Source organism: Lacerta agilis, chromosome 9 (genome assembly GCF_009819535.1).
Source record: "Lacerta agilis isolate rLacAgi1 chromosome 9, rLacAgi1.pri, whole genome shotgun sequence".
Taxonomy (NCBI): Eukaryota; Metazoa; Chordata; class Lepidosauria; order Squamata; family Lacertidae; genus Lacerta; species Lacerta agilis.
Genome location: NC_046320.1, coordinates 25,333,777 through 25,357,984, shown reverse-complemented (window position 1 = coordinate 25,357,984; position 24,208 = coordinate 25,333,777). Strand labels below are relative to the sequence as shown.

The 24,208-nt window shown below is 41.8% G+C and overlaps 1 protein-coding gene across 2 annotated transcripts in view; it reads left to right on the top strand.

Moving 5' to 3' along the window:
- WWC2 (WW and C2 domain containing 2) overlaps positions 1-24,208 on the top strand; it is a 116,392-nt gene that overhangs the window by 48,074 nt on the left and 44,110 nt on the right. For both annotated transcript variants that reach the window (XM_033160114.1, XM_033160115.1), the window contains 7 exons: positions 7,211-7,414; positions 8,981-9,057; positions 10,188-10,267; positions 14,338-14,467; positions 14,793-14,939; positions 16,819-16,892; positions 20,654-20,893. In XM_033160114.1, the coding sequence (XP_033016005.1) occupies positions 7,211-7,414; positions 8,981-9,057; positions 10,188-10,267; positions 14,338-14,467; positions 14,793-14,939; positions 16,819-16,892; positions 20,654-20,893 (952 nt within the window). The remainder of the gene's footprint in view (positions 1-7,210; positions 7,415-8,980; positions 9,058-10,187; positions 10,268-14,337; positions 14,468-14,792; positions 14,940-16,818; positions 16,893-20,653; positions 20,894-24,208) is intronic.

Sequence of the window (24,208 nt, the reverse complement as noted above, 5' to 3'; positions counted from 1 at the left end):
GATCCTTAGCCAACATGACCAGGGGGTGCTCCCCACTGCTCTGCAGTCATGCGGTATTCCCTTAAGGGAGGCTACGGGGTGACTCATGTCCAGATACCCAGCTCAAGGGTTGACCATTGCACCCCTGTCATGGTGATCTTGGTGGGTCACCCAGATGTGATGCATGTTGCAGGGTGACCCTTTACCTTGGTCAACTCTGTTTAATCATCAACCTGCACATGGGCTTGTTGATTTCAGGATACATACCCAATGCCTATGTCAAACCATGTGACATCCGCAATGAATGAAAGTTATGGACTTATTTCATTTCAACACTGTTGTCCTGTGCCTTTTGTTGTATGCTTGTATGTCCTTTGCACCTGGGACTGCAATGGGGAATCAATGCACTGCCTGAGATGGAAGGGAAGATGCAGTCATGGTGAAGTCAAGAAGGACAATACTATTACTTTTCCTTCTACTTTTTGAAGCTTTAAGAAGCACCAGTGTGCTTACCAGCTAGCTTCTGATTGAAGTTTTGGCAGATTGCCTCTTTGTTTCAGGGTTTGACATATGTACCTTGGATAATTTGAAGCTTTAGTATGGAAATGTCTGAGCTCCAAAAGTGACCTGCTTTCTCTTAGCTTCTTCCGTGTTGTCCTTCAGCTGTGGGTTAATGACTCCTATATATAGGGTGCAGATACACACACCCCATTGGGATTGATTGGGATCAATCAGTTTGTGGAAAGGACACCTGTATACACCTAGCTTTCAAGAGATGCCACCTTCACCACCTAGCTAACCAGCAGAGCAGAAATGACATATCTGCAGGAATTCAGTGGGTAAGGCTTGGTGAAGTCCTGACCCCCCCCCCCCACATGGTAACGTTTTTAGTTAAACAAGTGACCTTCCATGGATCTCACCTAGCAATGCCAACACTAGAACACAGCGGGAAGCTTTATAAATTTAGAAATTCTAGTTTTGCATGCTGTTGTTGATAAAAAGGGTAAGTAGCAGATTGGTAGCCAGTTTCAGGAGTGGGTATTATGCTGACCTAGTCTTCGCAGTGTGAATTGTGCACAAGCATGTTGTAGAAAAGATGCATGGCTCCAATTTTTAGGGTTGATGGAAGCATGCCATACTTTTTGAAGTGTTGATTAGGTGGTTAATCATGCTAGCAATTAATTCAATAAATCTACGTTGATTGGACTGGGGTTCAGTCCCCCTTTTGCTTTTTAATTGTATGAATTGTACACTTTCTCTTAAGTAGGGAGAAACATAAGTAAAGCTTCTTCAGTAGATGTTGTGAAAAGAAACCCATGAAAAATAAAAGTACCTGGTGTTTTACAGACCATTTAATTTGACATTAAATGTATGGCAGTTGGGTTTGATTTCATTTTTCTTAAAGAACAGCTTCAAACTGGGGGGAAACCTGGGTTGTATTAGCACTAAAATACTGTTTTGTTCAAACACAGCATGCTCTTTCTGCAAATCTGCACACTCTGCCTTGGGAGTAAGCCCCATTAATTACAATGCCCCTTCTGTAGGATTATGCTCTGTCCCTTTCTTTTTCCAAATAGCATTGCCTTTACAGTGGAACCTCTACTCAAGACCACAATCTGTTCCGGAGGCCCGTCCTTATGGCGAAACGGGTCACTGGTAGAAGCGCCGTTGTGTGCAGGTGCATTTGGCGGCAGCCCGCTTCTGTGTAGGCGCATTTGGCGGCAGCCTGCTTCTGTGCATGTGCAGATGGCAGCAGCCACTTCTGCACGTGCGCGAATTGCGGCAAACCCGGTGTTTACTTCCGGGTTTGCTGCGGTCACGACTTGGAACGGGCCTAAGTAGAGCGGGACGTAAGTAGAGGTTCTACTGTACATTGATTTGTTTTTCCTCCCTAAGTTATAGCTGGGGTAGGGGGATCAGGATTGGGACTTCAGCAAGGAGGGAGGGGATATTTAATGCTTTCCCCTCCCACCATGGTTCTGATTACCATCCCTTTCCCAACATTTTGGGCTGTTGAAAAGGGACTGTCCACTTGGCTACAGAGTGTCATTTTGGATTTCTCAGGTCTGGTAGCAGAGTTGCTTTTCCATTTGCAGCTTGAAGCTGAACAGTGACAGTTGGGTGCTTTTAAATTCCTCATTTCTTCAAGCATCCCAAGGATTTAAAACATGTGATTCACTGTATTTCAGTTTCTTTTCTGATAGTCTCGGGAGCTGTAAGGCAGAGGACCTCATTTTCCAACAAAGTCAAACTGACAAAAGGTACACGTGACAATGTGTGACAACAGAGGTACAGTCTCTTATATTACAGTGTTGTGCTTGTCTCAAGAAAGATGGGAAACTGTGTTGTCTACAAGCTATAGTCAGAGGAAGAGAAAACTCTGGTCCCTCACTGCTTTCTTTAAGTGCATGATTTTTTTATTTGAGCCAGCAGCTTAGAAGAGCAAATGGGTCCAAAGATTTGAGTTCTTTTTTTCCTCCCTCAGCACAATAAATTGACAACCTAGTCTGAAATTGCTTGCTGTTCTCCACTATGGAAGAACAAGAATACAAATGTTCATGTTCCCCAGAAACACCGTATGCCTTACACGAAAAGGACAGTTAACTCAAAGAATAGAGATCAATTCCATGGTATGACATTTCAATCAAGCCTGACAGAGTCAAGAGAAATGCTCTTTTGTTATGGAATTACAATTGCACTGAAATTTATACAGGTAGATTGCAGCACAGACCAGAGCTTCATATCTGCATGCAGAATGCTCTCTGAGTAAATATGTTTTTATTGGGAATAAATGGTGTTTATGAATCGAATTTATGGGCTCATATTTAACTGGTGCTCTGAAAATTATTTTTACTGCAAAATATGCTATTTTGCTGTCATCGTTTGTCCCAGTATGTTCCAAGTAACAGCAGTTCTGAAACAGCATATGCGTGCTGCTCTCTTCTGCTCTGCTACCAAAGGCAAGCCTGAATTATGTCTGACCTATTCCAATTGCTCTTATTTGAGGGAAGCAAGGTTGCAGCAAATATTCTGCAGATGCTTGCTGTGGTGTATCCAGCTTTGGCTTTGCTACCTTGAAGGGGAAGGGTAACCTTTTTCTTTAATGCAAGCAGGACTGGCTTTCGTCCTGCTGTTTCGTGGATGTAAAAGTACACTGCCCTGCTGTTAGGAATAGATGGCCTGTGAAACCTCCAGTAGGCTGAAATTCACCCACGTTGCCTTAATTTATATACCCGTTTGCCACTTGTCAGACAGTGAATCTTTTCATGCTATTTCTTGTAACAGCCATAGAGTGGAAGCCATCTTTAGAAAACTTAGGGTTTGGAAATCATTATTCGAAAGGATCTTAATTTTTCCTAAACCTGGAACGTTTCAGAAACAATATTACCAGCTTTTCAGGACTGAGATGATCGCAACTGATTTTGTTTTCATATTCAGAAACAAAAATTGTGGCCACATGAGGTTTCTTGAAGGCGAAAATAAATAAAATTGCTTGATTTGTGAGACTGTAAGTGGTAAAAAAAAACGCACACCCTGCATTGAAACAGCTTTGTCCTTGTCCTACAATCCCAAGGACAGCATTGCTGTGGGCCACATTTTAGGACTCTGCAGGCTACTCCTTTAGTTTGGGCCACACATTGAGCAATCCTGACTTAAACCTACTGAGCAATTACCTGAAATGTGTTCGCAGATATGGCTTTTCTCTCTTGTGAGATTATTTTCCATTACGACTAGTGCTGCTCCCTTAAAGTACAACCGCAATCATTACATTCATCCTCCAAAGCCCAACAGAACTGCCTTTATCCTGTTTGATTGTAGAGTCATTATAAAATCCCATTGGATGCTTTGGGTTTGCTTTCATGATCACTTCCCCTTAACCACCCCAATAATTGTTCTTTTTGCATAGATTAGTGTATATGCAAAAAAAAAAAAAAAAAAAGCACACACAAAAGCAGTAGGAAAAAAGGCTCTTTCTGTCTCAACTAGAATTTCTCCAGAGTTTTTTCTGTCTCATGATGCCCAAGGGAAAGACTTGCTCCTGGCTCCTGGCTCTGAGATTTAAGGATGTATGCTGGTGCCCATAGGGATGATCTCCCCTTTTCTCTGAGAAGGGAGGGGGAAAGATGCATTTTGAAGACAAGGGCAATGGAGGGAACATCTCCTGTGCTCTGTCTTTGCTCGGGAAACACTTCCTTATTTCTGCTTGCCTTGACTGCATGTGGCTTTTTCCAGCTTTTCTGCTTTATATAAAAATTATTTGTATGGGGTGTTAGGGGATGAGTAGTGCCTCTGGTGGGAGACACATTGCAGTGGCGGAGTAAGGCTCCGCGGTACCCGGGGCGGCAAAGGAAACGCCCCGGGGGCGGGGCGTCGTGGCATCACATTGTGACGTCGTGACGCTCCGCCCCCAGGGCGTTTCCGGGGGTGCCGGCGCCGCTTCTGCAGCCCTCTTTTAAGCCGAAGAGCTCGCTTTTAAGCTCTCCGGCTCAAAAGGAGGCTGTGGAAGCGGCGATCCGATGACAGAGTGCGCCTGCGCGTGCAGGCGCACTCCGTCGTCGGGCCGTGCGCTGCCGCTCCCAGGGTGACGGAGGGAGTGGCAGCGCGTGGGAATGGTGGGAGGGGCTGCCTCTTGTCACCCCCACGTGCCGCCGTTCGCTCCATTGTCCCAGGAGCAGCAGCACCGCACACACCGTGCGCTGCTGCTCCCGGGGGGACGGAGCCAGCGGCAGCGCGTGGGGGTGACAAGCGCCGGCCCCTCCTACCACTCCCCACGCTGCCGGTCACCCCGGGAGCAGCAGCGCTGCACGGACGGGGTGCTCCCTCGGCCGTGCGCTGTTGCTCCTGGGGTGACGGAGGGAGCGGCAGCGCTTGGGAATGGCGGGAGGGGCTGCCGCTTGTCACCCCCATGCGCCGCCGCTCGCTCCGGTCGCCCCGGGAGCAACAGCGCACGGCCGAGGGAGCACCCCGTCCGTGCAGCGCTGCTGCTCCCGGGGTGACCGGCGTTGCCTGGGGAGTGGCGGGAGGGGCGCCGCTTGTCGCCCCCACCCGCCGCTTCTCGCCCCCACCCGCCGCTTCTCGCCCCTGTCGCCCGGGGGCGTACCGCCCCCACCGCACCCCCCTAGCGACGCCCCTGACACATTGTGCTTCTTCTGGGGTAGTTTCCCCCCACCCTGCACTGAGCTTTCACTTGTGGTTCCTAAAAGCTGTGAGCATGTGACAATGGCCACACCCCAGGAAACAGCTTTGACTGTCCGGCTAAACCAGGTGACGGTATACAATGGATCTCAAACCCTCAATGAATTAGGGACTTTCTCTGCATGTGAAGACAGGCTGCACTGGATTGAGTGGATGAGACAAGTAGTGGGTCAAATGGTTAAGAAGGCAATTTCTGCGTGTGCTGTAGAGGGAAGTGAGGGGCAGATGGGGCTCATCAACCTGGGGAGGTAGGCCATCTAGAAGGAAAAGTCTTATCCTAAACTTCAATTGCCTTGTGAGGTACAGTATCTTTGGGAGAAGAGAAGGCAAAGGATTAAACCCTACACAAACCCAGGGTGGAGTCCCTAAGATGGTTGGATGGTGCCTTGTACAAATTCTTTCAGCAACTCCTGCAGCCAAGTTGGTGCCAAATGTATTGCTCTGGTTTCCTTTGGAGTAGATCAGCGAGGCTGAGAGGGAGGCCGTCACCTGAGCAGCCCAGGACCTCCATGCACACAGTCCAGGCTTGCACCCCAGGGAGGTCATTCTGATGCTGCTAACAACAGCGGTTTGACTTCACCCCTGGAGGCTCACATCACCGTCCCTTGAGACCAACAGATACCAAAAAATTATTTGGATGGGGAGAAGCATCCTAAAAGCGTATGAGAAATCAGCAGTATATAAAGTTGGCACCTCTTATTTGCCTTCCATATGCTTGTATAAAAACAAATACTATCTATCTCTAGTCTTGTTTTGAGTATATTTGGCAAAACTTTCCATACAAATGTACCTACATTAACTGTATTTGAGTTTAAGGGGGCGCATGGGAAGCATTCTGATTCCTTTTTTTTTTTAGAGCTACTTCCTCGTTCACTTGCCTCTTGAATTCACATCAAAGTGTAGCAGTAGGAAGATTAAATGTGTAGGACTATTGAGCATTATTGGCAATTGATACCACTAGGGACCTTCCTCTGCTGCAGCTGAAGCTAACCAAACATATGTTTAAAGTCTATTGTGGTGCATTGGAGTTACTGTTTGCACTGGATAATTTAAGTACGTAGGCAAAAGTAGAGAAAGTGTCTTAGAGAAGCATATGTAACTAATGTTAGAGCTAGGAGAAGCACTTGAAACTAAATCAGTATCTTGGATTAATGTTTTCCTAGAGAGCTTTGAAGATGTAAAGTACTGTGTAAGAGTTATACACTATAGCATCTTTCATCAACATAAATTGAACTCATTGACCTGAGATCTTCTTAAAACCTGAATCTTTATCTGAAACCCCTTAAAGGTTTTAAACATTCTTTTCTGCCTTTTATATAGGAGAACAGCAGGCTGAAAGTAGTAAAAAACATACAGTCATACCTCGGGTTACGGCTGCTTCAGGTTGTGCACCGCACCGAACCCGGAAGAACCAGAATGGGTTACTTCGGTACTCGTGCATGCGCAGAAGCACTGAATCGCACTTTGCGCAGAAGCGCCAAATTGCGATCCGCGTGTGCGCAGACACAGCACTGCGGGTTGCGAACGCTGCGGGTTGCGAACGTGCCTCCCGCACGGATCATGTTCACAACCCAAGCATCCACTGTATAGCATAACATACATGTTGCATGTAAAAATTGCCTTTTCTCAGAAACTTCTGTCAGTCCTAACATACTTTAGAAGTCATCTCAGGTCTTAACATGTTTTATACCTAAATATCCGTGGCACAGAAATGTTATTGGATCCATGAGTTGTATTCAGTGTTAATCCTTCTCAGATTAGATCTATCAAAATTAACTGACTTCCATTATTTTCTTTGGGTCTACTCTGATCCATTGTATTGCTTGAGTATGTATGTCTTGCTTAGGTCTGGTGAAAAATGGGTAGATAATGCAGAGGTTCAAAATGTCATTCAGTTAAGATGTCACTTAAAACTAGCAAGGTAGTAGAACAAAGCTCTTTAAACAAGTCCTTTGGACATCACTAATTTGAATGTGGCTAAGATTGACCAGTTTTATTTTACTAAATAAAAGCTTTTGCAACTGCATTTCTCCAGAAACCACACAGATAGAAGATCCAAGAAAACAATGGAGGCAAGAACAAGAAAAAATGCTGAAAGATTATCTTACTGTAGCACAAGATGCACTCAGCACTCAGAAAGAACTGTACCATGTGAAAGAACAGAGACTAGCACTTGCTTTGGATGAGTATGTGAGACTGAATGATGCTTACAAGGAGAAATCAAGCTCTCATACAAGCTGTACGTATCTCAGAAATATGGTATTTGTTTTTATTCATTCATTTGTTGCCGTAATAGTAGTAGTAGTAGTAGTAGTAATAAATTTGTACCCCGCCCATCTGACTGGGTTGCCCCGGCCACTCTGGGCGGCTTCCAGCATATATGAAAACATAGTAAAACATTAAACTTTAAAAAGCTTCCCTGTACAGGGCTGCCTTCAGTTGTCTTCTAAAAGTTCCTCAACATCTGATGGGAGGGCATTCCACAGGGCCACTACCAAGAGGGCCCTCTGCCTGGTTCCCTGTAACTTTACTTCTCGCAGTGTGGGAACCACCAGAAGGCCCTTTGTGCTGTATCTCAATGTCCGGACTGAATAATGGGGTTTGAGTTGCTTCTTCAGGTATACAGCGCTAAGATCATTTAGGGCTTTAAAGATCAGCACCAGCACTTTGAATTGTGCTCGGAAATGTACTGGGAGCCAATGTAGGTCTTTCAGGATCTGTGTTATATGGTCTTGGCAGCTGCTCCCACTCACCAGTCTAGCTGCCACATTCTGGATTAGTTGTAGTTTCTGAGTCACCTTCAAAGGTAACCCCACATAGAGCACATTTCAGTAGTCCAAGCAGGAGATAAACAGCGCATGTACCACTCTAGTGAGACAGTACGCAGACAGGTAGGGTCTCAGCTGCATACCAAATGGAGCTGGTAGACAGCTGCCCTGGACACAGAATTAACTTGTGACTCCATGAACAACTGTGAATCCAAAATGACTCCTAGGTTGGGTAACTCGTCCTTCAGGGGCTCAGGTACCCCATTCAGGAGGTACCCCATTCAGGACTAGGGAGTTCTCCACACCTGCCCACCCTCTGTCCCCAAGAAACAGTACTTCTGTCTTGTTGGGATTCAGTCACAATCTGTTAGCTGCCATCCATCCTCCAACCACCTCCAGACTAGCGATGGATGAAGCTGTCAGTTTCAATTCCTCTCAGTTTTTCATTTCCCCAGACATTTTCACATGTTTGCTATATAAAAAGTCACTACAAATATTATATGCATATGTACATTTTCGTGCACTTTTCTCCTAGCATACACATTTTTGAATGAAATTCTGCTTAATGTGTAATTTGCAAGCAATTTCCCCTAATACGGTACATTTTTGTACACATATTTTGAGTGGTGAACTACATTGCAAGATTCAGACAGGTGCAAATTCTGAAGGATAGTTCTGCTTTATTTTGCATCCTGGTTCAGGAAGTGCAAATTAGGTAGTTTCCTGTTAAAATGCAAAGTGAACGAATTTTTCCTCCATCCCTATTATGGGTGTGTCAAAATGAATTTTAATCTTGGGCCAGTTTTAAATGCCCCCAAAAGGCCAGTCACTTGTTCATTTGTGTAACTTTCACTTGTGTATCATCCTTCAATAATTTTATGGTGCTCTTCAGTTGATAGAAAGAAAATGTATTTGAATATTTGTTGTTCTCATGCTGTAGCTTTGGCTGCAATGCAGCAATGTGATGCAATTAAACAATGAGCCATTTCTCAGCTGGTTAAATATATTTTCCATTTTCTTTAAATTTTCCTAATAAGTATTTTCAAGCTCCTCTTCCAGCACTAAGTATGACCCTGATATTCTGAAGGCGGAGATCTCCACTACAAGGTTAAGGGTAAGAATGCTTAATTTGAGATCTATGGGGAAATGTGTGTCATCTGTGGTGTTTCTTGTTAGACATTTGCCACCCAGGCACTGAAATCCCCAAGTATCCAAATGAAATGTTTGCTGGGGTTTTTGTGGCATGCACATACGAACACATTTTTTTTGGGGGGGGGAATTGGCAGTTCTAATAATACGAATAGCACTTGGCAGTTCCAATAATATGAATTTTACTTGATTTAGGTATGTTCATGCTTGTTGGTGGTTTATAGAGGCATGTTGTAACAGAAAATAATGTTGTTGTTGTTGTTTTTAAATGCAGTACATATTGTAGCATGTGTAGATTGACTTCCAGATGGGAACTTCTTGGTTTCTGAGTTAGTGCAGTGTAGATACACACACCAAAAAAGTGGCCTTTGGGGATCCTCTCCCGCTTGCATGTTTACTCTCTTGTTTCATTCTCTCTCTCCAAGCTATGTCAGTAGGTGCTATGTCTCTTGAATGAGAACAGGTGGCATGTGCACACATCCAGTGACAAATTAACTTAAGCAAGTAAATGTTAAATTCAACTTTAATTACTATAATGAGGCTATCCAAATAAAGAGGTGTCTTAATCTGGCATGTCTCTTGCATTAGTTGCTTGTTCATGAACATCAAGAGGAAGATAGAATTCCTTTGTGTTCAACAAATACTAACAAGGGCTTATTTATATGTGATAGGCAAGGCTGGTAGTGTTGAAACCAGCTATGTCTGCTAGCAGGGTATCTTGAACACTGACACACATGCTGCACTCTTTTTCAGAGCAGTTAGTCCTTTTGTGAACAGTTTTTTCCACACCATATTAGTAAGCATTAGCATATCCAAGAGTGGAAATTGCCTGTTACTCCTGTAGAAGCTTACAGATTTATATAGTGTGCCAAAACTAGTAAGGGCTAACAATTCTAGAGATAGGACACAACATTCAAGCATTACACACACATACATGTAAGGCAACCCCCAGAGGTATTGTATCATGTGGTTGTAATGTCCAGTCCCTCAACTAACCAAGAGTGAATACGGGGGGGGGGGGCACCAATTGCTGATCCAAACCATGTGTTCCATTGTCTTAAACAAATGGCTCACTAATTTGTTTTTGCATCCAAGGTTAAAAAGCTGAAGAGAGAACTCTTGCAGATGAAGCAAGAATTACTGTATAAGGAGCAAGGCTATGAAACATTGCAACAGTGAGTATGAAATGATTGAAATTGACTTAAATAATTCAGTCCGCTGGTTAGGACCAAATCAAATAGAATCATTGCATCCGTTTACTGAGAGAAGCTTTGGAATAAGAAAACAGCTGAGATAAATCTATTGCCTACTGGCAATGGGAAAACCTAGCAACTGTTTTAAAATGTTTTTGTATTGAAAAATTAACTTCAAAAAAGTCAGGGGGAATGCAAAGCTGATTCAAAGGCTTTAAAAAGCATCACTGAATGATTCCATCTGCCACTTGCGGGATGCAGAAGAGCAAAGAATCAGCTGGAAAGGAGAGAGAAGAGCAGCAGTGTTTCATTTTCCTGCTTCATCAGCTACTAAAGTGGGATTAGACTTTTACTGCATCCTTACCTGTCATGGAGAAAGACATGCTGTAGTGAAGTGGTTGAAGCACAAGAAAGCTGCTGTAGGTTGAAATGCCGCAAGCTGGAAAAATCTCAGGACCTTTTTTTTAAAACTTGGCTAATTTTTGCATTTCCAAATGCAAATTCTCCCCATGCTGAGTAAAGTGTTGATGGGCATAATACAAGTATCTACAGTGATACCTTGGTTCTCAAGCGTAATCTGTTCCGGAAGTCCGTTCGACTTCCGAAACGTTCAAAAACCAAGGCGCGGCTTCCGATTGGCGCAGGTGCCCCAGAAACAATAGCCGACAACCGCATTGGACATTAAGCTTCTGAAAAACATTTGAAAACCGGAACACTTACTTCCAGGTTTTCAGTGTTTGGGAGCCAATTTGTTCGTCAACTAAGCTGTTCGAGAACCAAGGTACCACTGTACTTGAAGACCACCACTCCTCTGAAAAGGAAAAAGCAGCAGTCTAAATTGGCTGTGGGGCAAAATAAAATTAATAATGATAAATAATAGGTACTGAATGTATAGGAACATAAGAAGCTGCCTTATACTGAGTCAGACCGTTGGTCCATCTAACTCAATATTATCCATGCTTGACTATCTGTGGTTCTTGAGGGTTGGAGATGGGAAACATTCTCAGTCCAACTTGAAAATGCCACGGATTGAAGCTGAGGCCTTCTGAACGTAAAGCAGATGTTCTGCCACTGAGCTATGGACCTTTTTCAAGGAACTTAGGGTTAGAATTTACAACACACCCTTAAATGTGTTTACTTGGCATTTCTAGTAGATATGTTTGGGATTGCAACCAATGAGGCAGAGAATTCCTAGTCTTGTCTGTTGCTGTACTTTAAATTAAACTTTACAACTGGTTGAGGCTTTAGATATCTTTGTGTTGTGGTAATTAAGGTGCTGGAAAGACATACCACATTTCACCCACATGTTGGAAGACTGTGAAGTCAAACAGAAGTAAAGTTTACGCACAATTTACAGTAGCAATACTTTTAAATCTAAGTAAAAGTTGTTGGGAGGGAATGAAGAGGTACATATTTAACCACAATTTAGCTATCCTTAAAGCATAGGGGTGGGTTTTTTTGCGGTTGGGGACCTATATCCAAAGCTTAGAAACTTCTGCTACTATCCCAAGATTAAAGCTTAGCCAAACATGCTGGTTTTATTACATTACTGTAACAATGAAGTATTGTTTTAAAGCAACTTGCTTGCAAGCAATTTTGATAGGAATCTAAAACATGTTTGGGAAACTTTCAGCAGCATACCACAAGCAAACAATGGACATTTGTTGGGAAAATTCATACAGCCACTTTGGGAGGTCAGAATATCTTGTGTGCTGGAGAGCCATTTTATTCATTTTTTGCCATATATGTGATGATATGGCAGCTCCAGCTTAAAATGTGAGACACCATGCTCCACAGCAGCAGACATTCAGCGTGCAACAAAACCACAGTCAGTTTCACTTGTTTGGGGGTTTGTTTAGCCTAGCAGGGTAAAGATAGTAAAATCAAGCAGCCACAAGGAAGGCATGGGAAGATTTCAATTCCATTTTCAACAAGCCACAGTGTGTTGGGTCTGAACTCAGAACTATGGTTAATTTAAACTGTGGTTTAGGACAGGGCTGGGAAACCTGTGGCCTTCCAGATGTTGGAACCCAACTCCTACCAACCCCAGACAACATGGAGAAGGGTCAGGGATGATGAGAGCTATAATCCAGCAACATCTGGAGCAGAGGCGGTTTTAGAGTGGTGTGACTGGTATGGCAGCACTGGGTGCTATGCTGCAGGGGACGCCACAACAAGGCTGTAGAACAGAGTGCAAGAGGCAAGGGATGCCGATTTTTTTGCATCACAAGGGGCACCGCTGATATATGAGATCCCAAAGTCTGCCACAGACTGGAGAATCACAGGTTCCCCATCCCAACTTGATATATGAGATCCCAAAGTCTGCCACAGACTGGAGAATCACAGGTTCCCCATCCCACCCACAGCTAGGACCAGCTAGGAACCCCTGTGAATAGCAGAAATCAGATGTGTGTCATCTGCATATCCAACCAGAGGAAGTTGTAGACTCCTCTGTCTGAGATAAATGTGTTTTTTTCTGGGTTGTTTTTTTTTTTTGCTATACTTACACATATCTGGAGAGAGCGTGATTCACCTTGCAAGAATGCACCTATGACTTGACAACAATAAACCAAGAATTAGCCGGTCATTATTTTGCTCTGTTTGCAAAGAGCAAATGGCTTTACCCGCAAAGTAACAATTGCTTTCCATATTGCAGTGTGGTGATAAAAGCCTCCTGTAGTGATTGTCTCAGTCAAAAGAGCCTCTGGCCTTGATTGGCTAAGTGCTCTTATCCTATCTGCTATCAAGGTAGAAGTCATGGGGGATGAGGGCTAAAAGAATCAGAGCCCTACAAAAATAACCATGGAAGAGGCACTGACTGCTGCAGGAGAATGCAAGAAGTCAAGCAAACGTCTTAGAGGAAGAGGAGAACTGGCAGAGAGGAAAAGTTCATGTGGCCAAGAGCCACAGAGGCGCAAGAGAGCCTGAGTTTGCATAGTTTGCTATATCTTTGGCTGCAAGCCTCTAGTGCATTTTAATGTGCTACCATGGTTGCATCTTGGCCACAATGGTTCTCATTCAAATCAATTGGAGCTTTGCCATGGATTTCTATAGGAGCCAGTTGTCACTCACAGTTTGTGAACTTGTGTTCACCTTTTGGAAAACTTAGCTTCCTATAACAGATAATGTTTAATTTCCTGTGCATGTATCAAGTAACCATCTGCCTGTCTACCTGTGTTACTAGGTCGGAGGCATTTTTCTTCCATGAATTCTAAAGCATAGCAAACTATGTGTACAATTTTAAACTCTCTTTAACACTGGGAGCTTAATGTCAGGGTTAAGAAAACGTTGCATTTTCAATGCATGCATTCTGTGTAACATATTGTATGTGTACTTGAAGTTGAAGACTACTTCTTATCTTTGAAGTGTTGGTGCATCCTTCTGTTGGAAAACATAAATTTATGACTGACGTTGATAGATGAAGAAGCGGGGCCAGGGGGAAGAAACCAAGGATTTTCAGAAATGCTGCTTCCTCTTTCTAGTTTGCTGCATCACTTCCTTTTTGTTGCTTCTGTAATGCTGCTGTTTTCTTGGGTTTGTTGATAATGGCTTTTAAATGGTGGTTTTAATATATTTTTCTTTAGATGTTTTTATTGTGTTTACCTTTTTAAGCAAACCACTTTGAGAATATTCTTGATGAATGATGGGGAGATAGATATTGTAAATCAATAACAATCTTTTTAAAAATTTGTATGGTTATATTAAATTGTTCCTCTGGAAAGTATCCAGTCTGGCTAGAGATGAATATTTTAAAACGTTTGCCTAGCACTGGGTCATCAACCTTTTTGGGCAAATGGGCTCATTTTGTACTTTGAGAAAGTGCCGTGGGTGCCAGAAATCAGGTTGGCAAAAACGGAACTCCACAGCGCCATCTAGTGTCACAGTCTTAGACAGCATAAACAACTCATAAAACGCTCTTTTTTCTTTGCCAATGTAGCTGGGTCCTTACTATGCTATGGGAAACAATATCTTTAGAACTACCTATTCTTTGCCCTAATTTGGAGAACAATATTTTTTTCTCTACAGTTACCCCTAGTGTCTCTGTTTTACAGAATTGACCAAAAAATGTCTGGAGGCCAGAGTGGGTATGAACTAAGTGAAGCCAAAGCCATTGTGAATGAATTAAAGTCTATCCGAAAGGCTATAAGCTCTGGTGAGAAGGAGAAGCAAGATTTAATGCAGGTATTTTTGAATTTCTATCCTACAACTGTAGTGGTAAATGTTCTTCCATTTTTGTTTGTTTGTTTTGACTACTCATGGTTTTTTGAAGTAGTAGCTTATTTTTGTGATATGCGTGTAATGCTTTTATTCATGCAAATATGATCAACCTTCAGTTGAGTTGATTCCCTAAGTGGATATGTTTAACTGTTGAGGGAGCTCTTTATACTGTGTCTACTTTTATGGTTTGTCTTTTCCCTGCTCCCCCACCCAATGTATTTTTGCTGTGTGTCGATCTTTTACAATAAATGAAGCATGAAAGTGCATCATTATTTGTGTTTCCTTTCAGAGTCTTGCAAAGCTGAGAGAGAGGTTCCTCCTCAATCAAAATTTTGGCAGATCAGAACCAGATTTGAGGTGCAGTCCTGCACACTCTCAGCTCTCTCTCTCGAGGCAGACTTTGGATGCAGGGTCTCAGACGGACATTTCTGGTGATGTAAGTTTTTCATGCCATTCAAAGGTGGGGAAGAGAGAAAATAGCTGCAGAACATTCTTGAGGGGATTTGAGTCAAATGGTTGGTTGCTGCTATGTCTAATCAAGATGGCTAATATATTCCCCACTAAAATATATTTTTTTCCTGACAGTGAAACCAAGTATTGCCAAAAAGAGGCTTTTCTGTGGTACATTTAGAATAGGCTGGATTTCAAAAGAATATGGTTAAAGTGATAGAAACGGAGTTTTGTCTTTGAATTTTGTTATTTGCTTCTGAGAAGCTGTGGGTGGGGGAAAGCATAAGAAAATATGACAAGCTAAATATTTCTGCACATGCTTTGCAGTATTTTGTGGGGGAGTAAAATTTTGTAGCTAAATATTTAGAATATAGCATGTCTTGTACCAAAAGTGTACCATCATCCATTTGGAGGAAATATATTTCAAATTCCTTTAGTAAAAGTAATATTTTTTCTGACATTGAAACTGGTTTCTTATGCAAGCCATTTCAAAAGTAAAAAGCATGGGAATTAGCTGGTTTGCACATCACATTAAGCCATAGGTAAGATAAACTATGGTTTAATGTGGATGGGCAGCATGCTGGGCTGCTGCTGCCCCATTTCTGCTGCTACCAGGGTACAAGCCATGGACTGCTTCATTCTAGCTTCCAAATCTGATGGTAAGCCAAGGTTTGTTTTGAGAAAGAAACAACCAGCCTGGGTTCAGATGACAAAAACCAGACCATGGTTTGTTTCCTAGCAGTGTGGCAGCAACAGAAGTGAGGAAGGGGTGAAGTACAGTGGTACCTTGGTTCCCGAACAGCTTAGTTGTCGAACAAATCGGTTCCCGAACACTGCAAACCCAGAAGTAAGTGTTCCGGTTTGTGAACGTTTTTCAGAAGCCAAGTGTCCGACGCAGCTTCCGCTTGATTGCACGGAGTTCCTGCAGCCAATCGGAAGTTGCACCTTGGTTTTCGAACAGTTTCAGGAGGCGAATGGATTCCCAGAACAGATTAAGTTCGAGAACCAAGGTACCATTGTACCCATAATTTCATCAGCTTGCAGTAGTATACTGTCCATTCACATTAAACCATTGTTTATCTAGACATATGAACCCAGCCAGTAAACAGTCATTTGTAATCTGTACCTTTCAAAATAAAAAAAAATATATATAACTTAAATTATCCCATATTTCTTGAATTTAAGTGGTCAGTATTAGTTTTTCTCAAAAAGAAAGTAAGTAAATAAGTAAATAAATAAATATAAGTAGGTGATAAAATAAAGTTGACACCTTTCTAGTTTCAAAAACTGGTGAGCAAAGATCTCTTCCAATCTCTGTTTTTGTACATCTGAAAGTGACTGATGGAATTACCACTTTAGTGACTTAAAAATCTTTGGCATCTCATTGACCCATATGTCAGCCATAGGTTTACATCCACAAATGTTTTCCAAATGCTGGCATATTTCTTTAAGGTAGCATGATGAAAGGCTGTGAAAGTGATTGTACTAAGATTTTCTGAGAAGAAGCCCAAACTTGAATGTGGTTTTTAGTAATCTTGATTTCATTGAAGTCCTACTTTGAACTTCATTGATCTCCACCAAAGTTCTGAGTTCAAAGTAGCAAGTAACAACTTGGGATGTATTAAACGTTACTTCAAAGTAGGCCTTAAACAGAATTGTACCGACTTGTACTAAATTCTGTCCAGAAATGATTTAGCAATTGAGAATGTAAATTCCTTTGAAAAACATTGAGTAATTATGAGTGTTTGTGCTGAAAAATCAATAGTTACTATTTTGAAATGTGTTTCTACTTATATTTCATTAAATTGCTTTCTCTCTTCGTTTAAAAATGATCCATGCAATAAGCTTGCTGGTTCTTTCAACAGGTTGGTGTCAGGACTATGTCCAATTTAGCTGAAAAGGTCAGACTAAGTCTTAAGTACGAAGAAGCCAAAAGAAGGTAATGACTGGATTATTTTCTTTTTAAAAATGTGAATTTGTATCAGAGTTCATGAACCTTGTAGCCAATCTAATGCTTGCAGTGACATCTACTGGATGCATCTTCATGAAACATTGCTTATCAGCATCATTTATTTCTATTCTTTCTAGGCTGATTGAACCTTATGTATTGGGCTATTAGTAGATGCTGTGGTGTACTCTTACACAGATTTATGAAATATGAAAATACCAGAAACAAAATACAGTAATTATTCTGCTGCTTACAAGCAGCAGAATTTGGACCTAATTGAAGTGCATGTTCAGGAGAAGAGGACGTTTATTGCAAGTTCTGTTCCACTTCCTGGCTTGTGTACTCATATTATACAAAAGTAATGACTGTAAGGATAGGAGATTCTCATACACAAAAAACATAATTTGTATAATTAGTACCCATAAGATCAGAGCCTTGATGGTTGTGCTTTGGGACTTTGTCAGACCAATCCACATATTTTAAATGAAGATTAAATTATTTCAAATTATGCGTGTGGAAGTGTACTGAAATACCTTGGTGGAAGGTACAAAGTGAGTCCACATACATGTAGAACAGGAGGATCAATTCAAAGGTAGTTGAGAAATAGGTACCCATGTCTAGTGAGCATTTGACTTCTTTTTGTGGTTGGAGGGGGAAGCAGGGATTAATTATCAACAACTTCCCAAACTACAAAAGAAGTATTCAGTGTCTGGAAACTGCCATTTAAATGAAAAGATAGCAAAAGCCCTATTGAACACTTCAGTGTTTTTGAAGGACTTCTCAGTATTGATAGCCTATATGGAAACAATCCAATTTCATGTTTATCTAACAGAGCCAGCCCTACTAATATGCAGAATGAGGCAATCACCTCAGGTGGCAAATGCTTAGGAGGGTGGCTGCCATAAGCTATTTCCTACTATTGGAGATTAGAGCTATATGTTATCCCTAAATTAACCTGCTGCCCATTGAAGGGTGCTGTTCCATTGCCAGTGCCGAACTAAGATTTAGTTGCCAGTCCAGTCAGCTTCCGTACATGAAATGGAGGGAGGCACCATCTTGCCCTTTGATTCAGGTCGCAAAATGTCTTTGGCTGGCCCTGTTGTTCAATACCAGTCATTTGATAGCTATGGAGCATAGTAAAGGACATTCTTCCTGCCCACACCATAAGTGACAAGAGATCCAATCAAGCACATCTTCCTCACTGAGTTGAAAGCCACAGATAGCTGCTCCCTGTTGTTCTAATTGATGGTGGGTGCATGGCTAAGTTAAAGTCTGTGTCACAGAACAAAAATATATATATTTTTAGCAGAAAAATTCAGGTTGTGTTGGTTCAAGAAAGTATTTGCAGGTGGAATTTGGTGAGAGATTTGGAGGTAGTTTTGAGGCCAGGGGCCAGTTATAGTGTACAGTATTGCAGATGGTGTGTTTTCAGTTAGCCATCCTCCTCCCTCCCTCATCATTTAAACAAGTTTGAAGAATAGTTTCTGAAACTCTTTGAGGCGCCTCAAACAAACAGTTCAACATATACAAGGAAAATGGTATTGGATTGATTTAAAACATAAAATTCTGCCTTAAAATGAAACTTGGTATTGACAAACAGTGCCAGTCAAGAGGCCAGAGACCTCTTCAGAGAGCAAGTACAGTATTAGATGGGGATATTGCAGTGTGTATAAATTGACTTTGCACTGTTAAAAAGATGTTCGCTCAAAGGTTGAAAGGGCATTTTAGTGTTCATGTCCTTGTTATCCTGGGCCCCTTTTATGAGACAGCTAACAAGGGTGCCAATTACAATAGCGGATAACTGTCAGCATTGCAGTGAAGAAAAAAGCCCCTGTGAGACTGCCACCTCATCTTGTAAGTCATTGAACAGCTGTCAAAAGCAGCTACTTTAAGATAATACGAGGGTTGGCTAGATTTGAACCAGTGACCCAGAGAATAAAGCTGCTGCATTCCATTATCAATCTTGGGCTGTCAGGCAGGCTTCTCTTCAAAATGTCCCATATACATATTCCATGTGGATTTCTTAAATAAAATAATTACCACCCACCTGAATAATCTTCTGAATCATATTATCATCATCCAAATCAAAATAATTTTGGGAGGAAATTGAATTTAATCACTGACTTCATACTCCAACTGATGTTCTACTAATTTTTTAAAAAAGAAATTAAAATACAAATGATTATAACCTGAATTCTATACAATTTTTAAAGCTGAAGTTTAGGTAGAGTGCAAGAAATCTCAACAATCTTAAGGCTAATCAAAGGTATTTATAAAGCAGTTTCCTGCTTGGTTTGTGTTTGTGGTCCAAGAGAAGGAGGCCGTTTCTTGTATCATGTCTGTTCTAGCTTGTATTTTCTCTGGTTAATCAAAGTACTGCTATGCCCATTAAAATGGTTGCTAGTTTTTTTAGTGTGTTGAGGAAAAGGTTTATAAACCTGTAACGTTAGTTATCAGAGCTTAAATACAGAGATGTTGCATTTGCTGGCTATTGTATGATTTCTGAAGACTGCTGAGATGCCTCTCTATATTATTAATTGTACCCAAGATAGAGTAAGAAATAAAATAAATACAGTAATTTTAAAATGTTACAAAACAAAAATAAAATAAAATAATTGTTTAGTACAAATCTCTCATAATAACTGTTGAAAATCAGTATAATTAAAACAAAAACTAGCAGTATTCCTGAATGCAGTCTATATACATGAAAGAACAGGGAAAGACTTTAAGTAAAGGGAGATTGTTACCTGCTAGAGAGAGCTGGTAAGGTGGATCTATTTTGAGAGCAAATTTCATGAAATGAGTGCTACAGCTGAAAAATTTGCAAGCCGCAGCTTCTACATTGCGATAATGGGAAGAAAAGTTCCTTCTCAAAATTAGCTGTTTCAAAAATAAATAAATAAATAAAAACGGAATTGATTTGACTCACTGTGTGATAAACCCAACTATCAGATGACTAAACTATCAGGACAGGCAGTCTAAAACTACTCCTAGGATGAGAAATGCCAGTACTTAAGATACCATATGCTGACTGTTTAAGCCAGTGTTTTATTACACATCAAGTTTTACACATTATTAAGCACAAAGCAAACATTGTCTTTCTGTCCTTTTGTGTGGTGACATTGCAAGATAACTCCCATTTCCCTCCTCCCAGCTATTGACTGGGATGACAGAGGGCCAAATGGGATCAAACAGATCCACTTGGTCTCCTACATAGCATGGGAAATGGGAGTTTTATAAGCAAGCTTTGCCTCCGTAGCCACTCATATGTTTGCCCTCCCTCTGACACAACTAGCCATTCATTCCCATGAGGGCATAACTTTTGATCAGGGTCTATGTCCATAGGCTTGCTCATATTGCACGGCTGACATTCCAAATGAAACTTAGGATTTTAACATACATTTTACATGAGTTGTTCCTGCTCTAATATTAGGCCCCAGTCTGGACAGCTAATAGCATTGGCTGTTTGCTTCTGCTCTCCACTACACATAGATCTGTTTCATCCATCTGGCCCAAGACTGTCCTCCTCTGAAAAGCATCATGGCATACATTTGCTGCTAAGGCTTCTTAGTTCAGTAGGTTTGATTCTTCCACCCTGATAGTTGCATCCCATTGGCTTGCCAAGTCTAAATATATGTTCCTGTTCTACCAGGTGTTGTTTTTCACCCTTGGGGGCCTGTTGCTCATCTTCACTTTCTTTTTCTTCCTTTCTTAATGTGTGTGTGTGGGTGTGTTTATGTATATATGATTAGAATGGCAAACTTAAAGATTGAACTGTCCAAGTTGGAAAGTGAAGCTTGGCCTGGGGCACTGGATATTGAGAAAGAAAAGCTGATGCTGATTAATGAAAAGGAAGAGCTTCTGAAAGAACTTCAGTTTGTCACCCCATGTAAACGCACTCAAGATGAATTGGAGCATTTGGAAACAGAAAGGAAAAGGCTGGAAGAGGAGCTTTCTGTGAAAAGTGCACCTAGTGACGAACTTACAGAGAGGTAAGATTTCCTTTTTTCATTCCCTCCTCCTTCCTCCTAACATTAAGTTCTACTTTCTTCAGTTTAACCTTTATACTCATTTTAGAGTCAGAGCTGTGCCCTGATGGGCCATTTTCCTTCAGTAGCTGTTCTGTGTAGATTTTAATTAAATTTATTATTAGTCCACCAGGCAGTAACACGAGGAGACCTTCAATCCGTGATAGAACTCACAGAGTTCTTATTATTCCACGCTCTATGTTTTGCATTTGTGACCAGCATGAGAAAACCTAGACCTGATGTTAAATAGTTGAAGGAAGTCAGCAGAGCACAATTCATCATTGGCAGGTTTTGTGATAATAGCCACAACCTGTGTGAACTCCTCACGGCAAATGTTGTCCTGATTGCTTCAGCACTGGAACCTCTTATGCTTGATAGAGATACTAATTCACACATATGCTTACATGAGAAAATGAATGAATAAATGTCTTGCTTTAAGTTCAAAAGGGGAGACATGCAACTGCCGGGGTCTGTTTGTTTCCACTGCAAGCCATGCCATAGCTTATCAGCTTTCTGAACTTGGCAAACACTTAATGAATGATGGAGGGAATAATAATTTCTGCCAATAGGATTTATATGAGAATTTTCGCCTAATTTTATTTGTGATGTCTAGCAAAGAGTTTTAAGTATACAGGGTATTGGTAGATAGAATCATAGAATTGTAGAATCATAGAATTGTAGAGTTGGAAATGACCACGAGGGTCATCTAGTCCAACCCCCTGCAATGGAAGAATATTTTGATGTTGGGTGTGTACAAAAATGTCTCTCCTTAGCTGTTTTAACACTTCACCCATGATAAATAAGGGACTTTTCTTCCCAGTAATCAGTGCTATTGCCATACAAGTAAAAAGTCTAGGGATTGTGACCCTCCCTGGTTTAGTGGAATCCTGAGTCTGGGTTCATCCACACTTCTGTTAGGTCTGCAATTTCTTTCGTTTGTCCTGTGACTTCTAGGCACTGGTCTGAGAGGTTTTCCTTGGTCCCACTGCTTTCCCTGGGAAAACCTGTGGTTTAGTACTGAATCAAAACAAACATCCATCCACCCGATTAGTGGAAGGGCTAGTGGAGATTTATTATTATTAGTATTCCTTCATTCCTTGCTTAATATGGTTAGAGAACCCTTTGGAACAGTGTGGTAGGTGACTGGAAAATATGGGAGAAGAAGGGAATAACCTCTTCTCCCTTTTCAGTTTACAGAAGCCTCCACTGGATCTAAGAGCCTTCCGTCAATGGAAGGACACAGTTGGGAACAACCCTGTGTCCCATCGTGAGTGGCAGAGTGGGATGGGGCAGAGTTGCTTCCTTGACTTCCCAATGCAAAAGCCATTGCTGGTAACTGAGACTGATCTGCACAGCGTCTGGGTTTGAGGAATTGTTTGTTGTGTTGCATCACAGAGATAGAAAAGGGATGTGGTGTTGGAGAACCCTCACTCAGTGGTCTTGGGGGGACTTCATGCTGAGGCTGCCTCAAATGGGCTGGCTTAAGACTTCATGAACTCCATGACAACCGTGGGGATGTCTCAGTACAGTACATCAATGGTCCAACACACATAGCAGGGCATGTCTTTGACCTGGTCTTCACCTCAGCACTGATTGGTAATACTCGGTTGATAGGTGGGGTCACTGTGAGTCCGTTGTCATGCACAGACCATTCCCTGGTGAGGTTTGGGCTGAGCAGCTACCCACTCTGCAATGGTGGGGAACGCATTGACATGGTCCATCCTCAGAGACTGATGGAATCTGCTGGGCTCCTGAATGCTCATGTGAATTTCCCTAGGACCATATTGGATGCTGCGATTGGCAGGGGGGGCCCTCTTGGTAAATTCTCTGCCCTCAGAAGCTCAGGGGGTGGTGTCGTAGAAGAGGACATTCTCTGTGGCAGCCCCTAAGCTGTGAACTTCCTCACAGAGGTGCCTCTGGTACCTTCATTATAAAGCTTCCTGTGAATGCTGAAGGATGCATCTGTTTAAAACACTTGAGGTATATATATTTTAGGACCCACCTTATTTTTGTGATTGTAAGTTGTTTTAAACTGTTGTTAATATTGTGTCTTAATGTTGTCACACACCCTGAGACGGGTACTTAATAATAATATTATTATTATTAATAATAATAATAATTGTAACCATCACATCAATAACTGAGTAGTCTTAAGTTCAGTGTCAGAAAGGGAAGGCCCAGTTTTAAGGAGGTATATGCTAACTCTGTAAACCAGTGTTTTGTACATATCAAGCACAAAGTGAAAATTGTCTAGCTTAGCTTTTGTCTGTCCCTGAATTTAAGAGTATTAATTAATAAGCTAGCTTGGATTTGCCAAGGGAAAGCTACTATGAGCCTACTTTATAGGACTCTGCTGCCAAAGATGCAACCATTAAGAATGTTCAAAAAAATCCTTGTTAACCTCAAAGGAAAGAGGATTGAGTGAGCCCTCAATCATTGTTGAAAACCAAGGGCTGAAAAACAGCAATTTTGTTTTTCACCGGACTTAAGCAAAGGATCTATTGTACTTTTTTTGCTAGAGCTTTTTGATTTTTTATGCCTAAAGGTTTTGGTATATTCAAGCATCGACAGATACAAATGAACATATTCTTTCCCTTAAGAAAAGATATTTTAATAGGTGTGTGACTTTCTGCCCCCCAGTGTGTGTATCTACATTTATGGGGATGTTTTCATTTAATGCTTTTCAAATCCAAGCCCTTTGTCTGCTTGGCGTAGTTCTGCCTTTGGCAAGGTATTATCCTAGCCACAGAGGAACAGAAAGCCAAGTAAATACTATTAGGTTTCCTACAAGTTTCCTCTGCATTTTGAGAGGTCTTGATGAGGTGTCCGATGCACCATCTTGTCTAATTTGGGGGGATCATTTTCAGCATTTGAGGTCCAAGAATGTGAACAAAGTGTTTGTAGCTGTTCTGCTGACCTTTTGACCCTGGCGTGACATGCCTAATTCAAGCTATCCAGTAGGGGCTGATGAGGGGGTCCAAGGTGTGGTGAGCTTATTGTGGGAGGAGGCGGTGTCTGCCACTTTGAAAGAGATGGTGATGCATTCCCACTCTGGATCCTGAGGTATTAGAAACCTACTGCCTGACTGCAAATAACCCCTTTCCTGAACTAGGTGCTGGAGAGAGTAGTGGCAGCCTAGTTCCAAGCATACTTGGAGAAAAGTGATTATCTAGACCAGGGGTAGGCAACCTAAGGCCCAGGGGCCGGATGCGGCCCAATCGCCTTCTCAATCCGGCCCACAGACAGTCCAGGAATCAGCATGTTTTTACATGAGTAGAA